Here is a 10,790-nt window from a genome sequence, read left to right on the forward strand (position 1 = left end):
AAAAATAAAAAAAAAATAAAAACACACATCATTGTAAAATCAATACATTCATCGTTCCACTCAGAATCTAAAATCGAAAAAATACTTCGAACAAATCATAAAAAAGTTTTAAATTTAATTGTTGGTAGATTAACTCTTATATTAAAACTAACGAAGCTAAAACTGGCAAAACTGCTGAATGTAAATTTACCATGTTAGGCCACTTTTAAGACGAAGCAAACCCACGTGGGTGTCTTGTCGTCTTGAAACATATCATTTTGTATTAGTACCTACTCCTAAAAGAAAACAATAAATATTTAAATCAAAATGTTTTTTGTTCACATCTGCAAGTATATGATTAAGATTCAAAATTCATAGGCTTCATTTTGTTTTTATGCTTAAAAATTTCAGTCAGGCCCTAAATAATCTTTATAATATATATAATTCTACTGTACGTCTGTACGACATCGAACTCCTCCTAAACGGCTGGACCGATTTTGATGACATTTTTTGTGTCTGTTTGAGTGGGTCCTTGGAAAGCTTAAATTCACAATTAATGGACCCTGTAAGTCCAACCCAGAGAAGTGCTCAAACAAGGATTTTGAGATTTACGCGGATTTAAGGATTTTGTTTATAAATGGTTGCTATTTGTTACAGCTTACAGATTTTAGTATAAATTAGTAATTTTTTTGTATATGAATGGTTGCCATTGGTTATTACTTGGGCAGATTAAATAAAATCATGCATAAAATCGTCATGTTTATGGTTTCGAATAAAGCAATTATATCTTAAAACAAATAAGAGAGTTGAGTGTATGTGCACATACATGTATAGCTTATATATAAAATAACTACTTAACTGATTTTGCGAAAATTTAAAATTGTGTTTGGAGATATCAGAAAAGTTTGGAGAGTAGTTCGAACCGTGTTTGATTTATACCTAGTACTATATCCAATCCAATCCATATCAGTCAAATTAGTTCACAAAGCGAATCAATTGTACCTGTGAACTGAGGTTCATCAAAACAAACATACACCTATATAATATAGCACTGTATTTTATATATTTTTTTACGGTCAAAGTCTGGTTATACAGCTAAAAATGGATGTAGGTTCATCCTAAGTTAATAGACTCAAAAACTATAGGTACTTGATCGTTTTCAATAAAAATTATATCAATAGATTCCTTGAGAATTGGAGAGTGTTTATAGATTATTTTTTCAACTCTTATAGGCTATAGCTAAAGGGTAGGCGGTAGCTCACACATAATTTTTCCAGCCAACGAAAAAATATTTTATTTTTTTATTTATCTAAATAGTGATCATTGCAGGTTACATATTATATTACCTACTATTATAGTTAGAAGAAATATGGCGTATACATTTTTTTACAAATATATCTATTTATTAAAAATACAAATTTTTGGCCTGGGCGCAACGTCCCAGCTATATATAGTTGTATTTATAATATTTATAATTATTTTTTATATCGTTATTATACTGTGTTTTAAGAAAAAAACCGGCACTATGAGATGTCATCGTTTGACGAGAAACAAGCAATGACATTGCTGAAAGAACGACCAATGGAGTTTGTCAAGTATAACAAAAATCAATTGAGCCGAGTTTATCCAGCCGGTACACGTTTTGACTCGTCCAACTTTATGCCACAAGTGTTTTGGAATGCAGGATGTCAGCTTGTCGCATTGAATTATCAAACCATGGACGTGGCCATGCAGCTAAATTTAGGGATATTTGAGTACAACATGCGCAGCGGTTATTTGTTGAAACCGGAGTTCATGAGGCGCGCCGACCGTACGTTTGACCCGTTTGCCGAATCTACCGTGGACGGAATCATTGCTGGTACACTAACCGTCGACGTCATATCCGGTCAACTGCTTACCGATAAGCGCGTCGGCACTTACGTGGACATCGAGATGTATGGCTTGCCCGCGGATACGGTCAGGAAAAAATTTCGTACTCGGACTGTACCGTACAATGGCATTAACCCGGTGTACGGTGACGAACCTTTTGTGTTCAAAAAAGTACGTTGTCGTTTTCGTCTATCCATAATAATGACAATAATAATTTGTATATGTCTCTTACTGTATGACCTATTCCTGTATATATACAATATAGAAAAATTGCTTAGGTAATCACTTTCATAAAACATTTAAGTCATAATAAAAAATATGTTTGTGTTTCAGGTGGTCCTTCCTCAACTCGCGTCTCTACGTCTAGCCGTTTTCGAGGAGTCCGGAAAGTTGATCGGCCATCGTGTCATTCCAGTAGTTGGCCTCTGCCCGGGATATAGACACGTCGTATTGCGTAACGAAATGGGTCAGCCCCTGCCTTGCGGAACGTTGTTCTTAAAAATCACAGTAAAAGACTACGTCCCGGACGGCTTATCAGATTTTGCCGAGGCTTTGGCTAATCCCATAAAATTCCAATCCGATCTGGATAAACGCACCAAGCAATTAGCTGTCTTCGCGGATGAACTGGACCAATCCGTTGACGAAGTAAGCTCGATTGACGATTGATGTCGTCTCGTAATTTATATATATATAGTTTAATAATACAATCATAATCTAATCTGTGGCACGTTATTAATCGAGGCGAGTGTCGCACCGGCGGAACGAGATGTAAAACCAGTCACCCGTCATCAGACCAGCTGCCCAGACTTGCCCACCGGCCACCACATGACCGTTACATTGTCGGCACCGCACCGGAAATCCGTGACTACTAATCCCGTGTCGACGATGGACTATTTGGTCAATGATGACTTCAGCAAGGGTCCGAAAGGCTCCCAAAGGAATCTTCCGGTGCTGTTGTCTACTTCTCGTGAGTTGGATTCGAGTTTCCTCTCTGATTATGCATAAAAAATAGTTTGAATCGACCAATATAATATTATAGATATAGCGTTTAATAAACACCCGTCACCCATAGTTTATAATATATATATATAATATATATATAATATATATATTATATATGCATTCTATAATATTCTTTGTTTTTTTGCGTGTACAGTGAGCGAAGGTGTAGTCGCCGAATCTCTTTCAAAGCTTAACGAAAACAAGCTGGTAAAGGATAAGAAAATGGAGCTGGAGAAAAAGCTCGAAATGCTTCGGAGGAAACACGAAAAAGAGAGACACCGCGTGCAGCACCTGAAATCGTCGCACGATTCGGAACGGATGCGAATGTCCAAGTTCTCGATGAGTTCCCGATTCGTCAAGCGACTATCGATAAAGAATATGTAATAATTATTGCGTGATCTCGTTTGCGCGTTTTACCATATACATATAATATTTTTAAAAAAACATTTTAACGTGTTCATTTCATGCCCCTCAGCCAGGAGAGTATGTTGCAGAGTAACCAAGACGCGTCCGAATCCTCAGAATGCGACACGGATAATTCCACCAGTTCAATGCCGAGGATGTCCAGAAGCCAGTCCGAACGGTTACTGGCCATCGGCAAAGAGCACATAGTACAGGAACGGGACCTCCGTGAAAAATATCACGAGATCGTGTTTTCGTCGTTGGAGAAAGTGATGCGTTCGTCGCAATCGAACCAGATGAAAATGTTGCGCGTTCTGTTGGATAAAGAAACCGCAGAAGTGATGAAAAAGTTGCAGGACCGTCGGCGACATGAAATGAAATCGTTGGCAAAAATACACAAGGACAAGGACGAGATTGGAAGGTACGGTAGTTATATAATATATGTTCATTGTGAATGTATACACGATATCAGAGATATTTCTCATCCTCGGATAAGGTTATGGTCCTATATATAGGCAATTTTTTATAATTTTCAAACACCAATAATTATTTCAACAATATGGGATAATGTCAAAAGAAAATTGCATGTATTACAAATATAAAAACTTTTGTATAATATTAATTGTTTTTTATGTTGTTTGATGCATATAGGATCAAGCGAGAAGTATCCAGTTCGATGGTGGAAAAGGGTGTGAATGAACGGGTGCGCTTGGCTCAGATCTACGAGAAGAAAACTGAGGAGCTAGAAAAACAGCACGAAGAAATTAGACAGCATTTTAATGATCTCAAAAAAAAAGTAAGTTGATACATAATTCTGCTCTACTCGAGTAAAAGTGTATAAGTCTGATTATTTCTTAAATACATATAGCTATAATAGCTATGTCATAATTTTAATTTTAAAAAAAACTATTTTTTAGATAGGTAACAATATTTTTTTATGATTATTATGTACACGGTTTTTATATTTATTTATTCCTATATATATTTTTCTAAATTTCATTTCAATTTAGTTTTTTATTAAATTACCATGTTTAAACTTTTTACCCGAGCAGCACATAATTTTACATTTGTATAATAAGACTCCACGGTCTTTATTACACCGATTCTAAGGGAAATGTTATGACATACACCAAGTTGTGTGCATGGTTTACGAATCGTATAATATGTGATGGATTTTTTTCCAGACAAAAGCGGAATTGATCAAAGAATTCGAGGCCAAAATACAAAATGTTGAATTCGGAGTTGGGCCGAGTATTAAGACCGAATTCAAACAATGATACAAATAAAGTCGTACAACTATAGCTACGTAGATAGGTACTAGCCACTAGGAACCAAATAAATAAAAAAAAGAAAAATTTATTCTAATCAGAGGCAATAAATAATATAATATATGTGATGCATTTGAAAAGTAAGTTTAGAGACACTTGCGCTGATTTCAATGTCGATCCCTAAAGACTGACCGATCGATTTAACTCGTTATTGTAGTTTAATTTGATTAATTTTGCCATTTATTATAATTATTTTTAATTTTAATTATTTGTATTCTCTCGTTCTGTGCAAGTCTTGTGAATTATATTTGCAACGACCGGTGGTAGTCTATTATTGTTATGTTGTAATATATTGGTTTTATGTATTTATTATTATTATTTTTTTTTGTTATTGGAGGCGAACAAACCTTTTTTATTGTGATATCTGTATTTATTTTTTTGTTAAACATTTTGTGATAATTTTGTTCTATACGTAGCCTCACATCGTATACTATTACCTACATTCATTGACAATCATTATTTTTCAGTTAAATTTTTTTATTATTTTCTATTGAATACCTATTATTTTACTATCGATTTGATTAGATTTATCCTATCTATGTTTTTGTACCTATAATATGGCTTTATTATAGTGTACTTATTATATTATTAATGTCTGATGAATATAGTTTACAATAATGCAAACAATTAATTTCACTACTTTATTATTATACTCACATCGAATTTTTCATTATATTATTACCTAGATATTTGTATTGTGTACCTATACGTTTTATTAAATTATTGTTATAAAATATATTATATATATATACATATAGATTGGTACCAGATAGATTTCAATAATTAAATTTACATCAGTCTAGTCTGATCTGTTTTAATCTAGTTCACAATTTAATTTTGTTATTTTAAAATATTTTAAATTGTACTCACTGACGTTTATATACATCATTGTTTGTTTTCAGAAATAAAACCTTAGATTCTGTTACGTTTGACTATATGTAGTCGAGCATCAACGTATTGCTTTGTAATACACAAACTAAGAATATAATAAAGACAATTTAAACTCGCTAATATTAAGATTTGTGAATTTATTCCAATGCATGTATATTTATGTGTTTTATTTTTAAAGGAAAAATTTAAAAAAAAATAACTAAATGGTCATCCAACGAGTACAATTAAATGGTGGGTGTTCGGAGATTTTTGGGAAGGAATTGGTCTTGCAATTTGTGAGATATAACTATTACTGTCATACTCTACTTGTAAAAGTTGCTACCGAAAACATATTGTTTCCAATTACATTAGCAAAATCTATCAGTTAACACCGCACTTGTATTATATTATGTAATTCAAATCAGACAAGCACTTTACTTATAAAATATGAAAAAACCAATAAAAAATTGTTTACATTTTATGTACCAACATGACATATTTTACATTTATACATAGGTAAACACTTATTTGTACATACTACATAGAGTTTAATGAATCATTATGAATATTATAATAATATATATCTCAGATTTTATCCTCTTTACAAACAAATTTAGGAAGCACTCATAATTTTTTTTTATTTTATTAGGCTTTAATACACTTTATAATATATTATTATTTCTCTAAGTGTACCATAATTTCACCTTACACACTATTTTGATATCTTAAGTGTTATAACTACAGTTTGAGGATATTAATTTACCTAAGGAATTAGATACTGTGATCCATATTAAAACTATTATGTTCAAGCCATTCAAGGAAACAGTAGGTATAATACGGTAAGTGAAAATATTATTATATAATATATGAAAAATGTAATTTAAAACCAAAAGTCATGTCATTGCACAACTCTAAAGTTGCACCATTAGTCATTACTGAAATAAAATGTAATGTGAAACATATTAAAATAATTTTGTTTGTAATACAATAACAGTGTTTAAACAATTACTGTATATTAATTTTCACACGTATGCATAGAGACGTTTAAAAGAGAATTATAACCTGTATCAGGGCCGTACTGCTCGTCCCTGACGTATGAGTGCGACCCGGGTCAGGACGCACTCGAGCGTGTCTCACGGCTACTGCCACTTACGCCATTCGCACTCATTCGAGACACCCAGAGTGCTAGGCCATCCGTCGACCGCCGTGGACGGTGGCTGCGTCCTGACCCATTCAGGTCTTGTGTCCTTGTTATTTATTAACGGTCGCTGCGGTTGGTGAGAGCTTCATTCGCAAACACGGTTAGAGCATCATATGTCCTTTTCGTCGAGAGGAATGCCCCGTTGCCTGGTTACCAAGGTACGCCTTCTTCTCTGAGGACGTCTTTAAGTTTTTCCTGGTGCGCTTCGTCCTAGGGCAGAATCTCAGGACGTGTCTAACCGTCTCTGGCTTTTTGTCACACTCGCAGATCGGGTCATTCACTAATTTGAAGCCATGAAGCTTACCTCTAAAGTTTCCGTGGCCCGTGAGGAATTGGACGGTATAATGGTCCAGGACCAGTGGGAGATTACATCTGACCCGCACCGAGAGAAGCATGATCTTTGCCCACGATCCTTTTTCTGTGGTTTCATACCTTGTTTTCCATTCGGGCATGAGATCATCAGATTTGAGAGCCAGCTCTTCTTCGGTGATCTTACCAGTGGCTATATATCTTCTTAAGGCTTGTTGTCTAACTTCTAGATCGAGTGGCAGTGTTCCAGCTACTACTGCAAGATAGTTCGTGGACGACGTTTTGTAGGCCCCCGTTATGACTAGTAGTGATGCCCTCTGAGCGCTGAGGAGTTTCTTTTTACTCTTCTTAAGCTTGGCTCCATTCGCCCAAATTTCAGAGGCATAGGTTACCCTGGGCAGGAATACGCCTCTGTAGATCGCTCTGGCCGTAACATTTTTCATTCCCCAGTTGGCCGAGTAGAAGTGTCTGAGTCTCCTATAGAGGCCAGCGGATTTGGCGCTGATGGCAGCTACGTGATCCCAATAGTTCTTTCGGGGATCAAGGTGGACTCCAAGATATTTCGCCGTTGACGCCGAGGCGATTCTCGGGGCATCATCTATTGAGCTGAAGCCCACTGAGTAGCCAGGCTTGAGACCACCCTTCAGCGATAGGAGCTGACTTTTCTCAGCTGAGAACTCTAGTCCATAGTCACGCCGTTAAGCCATCGAGGTGACCTTCAGTGCGTTTAAACGCTAGCGGAGGTCTCGCTGCGCCAACCATTAAATGTATGTATGTCGTCGGCATATGTGATGACCTTCGAGTTTTTAGATTGATGGAAGTTAGCATAGATCGGCGTCATGGCGACCTTTCACAACGTCGGTCCGAGCTGGGAGCCCTGCAGACATCCGCATTCCAATTGACGGCGGTAGTGTACTCCTTCCATCTCGAAGTCAGCCTATCTGCGTTCGAGATATGAGCTCACGCTTCTCATCGTTCCTAGTGACGCGCCCATTTCGGCCAACCTTAAAACCTAAACTATTATTAAAACATTTGCCTCATTTAATTTATAATATTCAACTAATATAATATGATGATCTATGCAATTTATTATTTAACGAACATGGTCAGAACAGCCACCCACTTTTACGTTTATAAAAACTTATATCCCACCCAGTCCTAATTACCGAATAACCGTAGATACTTGAAATTATCACAAATTATTCATATTAGCTTTCTATAAAAATATTTTGACTATTTTTGAGTTATTTATAGGCAGTGCCAGGAGTGTTAATTTTACCTTTTAAACATTTTAACTCACTTAATTTATTTTGTGTATTTTCTATAACACTTATGACTTAATGAATCAGATATAAAAATTCCTTGTTTTACCAAAAATGTTATATGTATAGATTCCGATAAAAATCAAAAGTTGAATTTTACCAAATGTGTGAAATCACATGCTAGATTGTTATTTTCTAAATATTTTTTAGCAGTGCGAATTGATATAATTCATTAAATCAGGGACCAGAACCGGAACCGAAAAGAACCGGTTAACCTTAAAAATTTAGGAACCGGAACCTTTATTTCCAAAAATGAAAAACCGTAACCGTATAACAGTAACCTTAATTATAAAAAGGTTATTTAGGTTAGGGTAGACTAGTTATTTGGACTAGTAAAAGTAAGACCAGTGGCGGCGTGATAGGGTGTTTCATAAGGCAATTGCCTCACGACCAAATAGGTGGTGGTACCCCCGGATACGGATATTAAAAACCACACATGAAATATGGTCAACTAATACTATTAATTATACTAATTTTATAATAATAAGAATAATTTGTACCTCACGGCTACTAGAAATACACTATTATAGCATAATGTGTCGTATAGTGTAAAATAACGCGGTATATTTTGGTAACATGTAACACTATCATAGATAATTGTATCATTATTTTATTTATCTATTAACAATATTTCTCCTTCGTTGGTCGGGCTGTCGGCGTCTGGTAACACCATAGACATATTAATATGTCTATGGGTAACACTAGTGAATCGTGATTCGTGGATACACGTAATAATGTAGTACCTAATAACGAATTGGCGGTTTTGTTACTTTTAACTTTCAAGTTTTATTAAATATTAAATAATTTTGTTCATCTGTTGACGGTTGAGCTCGTAACTAATGTTTTTAGGCTGAGCGCGTTGTTTTAAGTATGTTCTTAACAGAAGAACTCAGTGGCATATTTAGGGGGGAGCGACGGGGGAAAATTGCGTCAGGGTGCCAAATTCTGAGTCCTCAAAGGGGCGCCGTCGCTAGAGGTTATAACTTATAACAAAAAAAAAATTTTATTTTATTCTATTCTATTAGATTTGTTGAGAAATTATATTAGTGATAACTGATAAGTGATAACCTGTATCTTTTTAATAATAACTTTTACATTTATATACATAATATATATAATGTATTTTATTATGTCATAAAAAAAGACTAAATCTAAAATTGTAATTTGTTTTATTTGATTATACATTTTTTATTTTACTTTTTATTAAGAATAAATGGAGTGGTAATAGTAAAATAAAAGTGTTCTATAAATTAGTGGAAGCATAAATGCAATAAGGGGAAAATATAAGTACATTTTGGGTTATCACTTTTACGGGATTTGAAACTGATTAAAAAAATTTCGATTTCAATTTTATATACTTTATTTTTTTCGATTTTGGTTTAAATTTTTCAATACCGGTATAAGGAATTTTCAGTGTTGGTTTCAATTTTGTATTCCGGTTTCCTATTTTTTCGAATTCGATTTTGGATTTAATACCGGTTTCCATTTTTTTCCAATTTTGTTTTTGATTTTATTTTTGGTTTCAGTTTTTAAACGGTTTATACCGGTTTCTAAATTCAGTTTCAAGACCTGGAATATTTACGTTCATTCTTAGTTTATTAATTGTTTTGAATCGCCGGATGAGCGTTCGAAATTCTAATCACCTGTTGTGTATGGTAAACTTTCCAAAATGTCAATATCATTTGGCCATTGATTCTTTTGCAGGAACATCTGATTTATTGAAGGACAATTTATTGTTTATTTAAATATAGATGTATTGTTATTAATACATTATAAGTTATGGGGCACAAACGTAAGTAATTTTATTATATTTCTGATAATAACATGACAAAGTATATTATTGTTGTAGAATTGTGAATTGGTGGTATGGGGGCAAATCCCCCACGGGTCAGTGTGATAAAATTTAAGTGGTGGTGGTTGAGCATTTATACTCGCCTCATAAAACAAAATAGTTCACGCCACCACTGAGTAAGACTATAGAAATGAGTAAATGACTAATTTGTTTGTCCGTTTGCAGGTTCAGAAAAATAAAAGTAAAATCTTTTAATGTTTTTTTTTTTTATTTTCTGTTGTGATTTGTAATTCGTCGACGTAGAATCAGAGGGTAGTATCAACCAATTGATTATTATTATTAATAGAAATAAACCAGGGAGTCAAAACGGGTTAAAATATTTTGGGTTTCGTTTTCAAAACCAGGTACAATTTTTTGCGGGTTTCGTTTTTCGTGTTAAAAACCGAGTAAAATTTTTTACAGGTTCCTGGTTTCGTGTTAAAAACCGGGTACAATTTTTTGCGGGTTTTGGGGTTTCGTTTTAAAAACCGGGTACAGTTTTTTGCGGGTTTCGGGTTTCGTTTTAAAATCGGGTACAATTTTTTAGTCGGGTTTCGGGTTTAAAACTGGGTAACACTTTTGCGGGTTTTTAATTTTGAGTAGGCGTGACTAGACTTTATCCGCAGTAGCAGCCTAGCTAATAACCCGGCGCTACCTTATTATTGAACCGAAAAAAA

The 10,790-nt window shown here is 34.5% G+C and overlaps 1 protein-coding gene across 1 annotated transcript in view; it reads left to right on the forward strand.

Annotated features, from left to right (window-relative positions):
• Positions 1 to 4,601, forward strand: part of LOC100166756 (1-phosphatidylinositol 4,5-bisphosphate phosphodiesterase classes I and II) — a 26,152-nt gene extending 21,551 nt beyond the window's left edge. Inside the window, exons 11-17 of the mRNA XM_029487884.1 lie at positions 1,490 to 2,019; positions 2,182 to 2,493; positions 2,590 to 2,815; positions 3,005 to 3,230; positions 3,326 to 3,673; positions 3,904 to 4,048; positions 4,437 to 4,601. Of these exons, the coding sequence (XP_029343744.1) occupies positions 1,490 to 2,019; positions 2,182 to 2,493; positions 2,590 to 2,815; positions 3,005 to 3,230; positions 3,326 to 3,673; positions 3,904 to 4,048; positions 4,437 to 4,529 (1,880 nt within the window). The 3' untranslated portion in view covers positions 4,530 to 4,601. The remainder of the gene's footprint in view (positions 1 to 1,489; positions 2,020 to 2,181; positions 2,494 to 2,589; positions 2,816 to 3,004; positions 3,231 to 3,325; positions 3,674 to 3,903; positions 4,049 to 4,436) is intronic.
• The last annotated feature ends 6,189 nt before the right edge of the window (positions 4,602 to 10,790 follow it).

The sequence above is a fragment of the Acyrthosiphon pisum genome, chromosome A1 (genome assembly GCF_005508785.2).
Source record: "Acyrthosiphon pisum isolate AL4f chromosome A1, pea_aphid_22Mar2018_4r6ur, whole genome shotgun sequence".
NCBI classification, from domain to species: Eukaryota; Metazoa; Arthropoda; class Insecta; order Hemiptera; family Aphididae; genus Acyrthosiphon; species Acyrthosiphon pisum.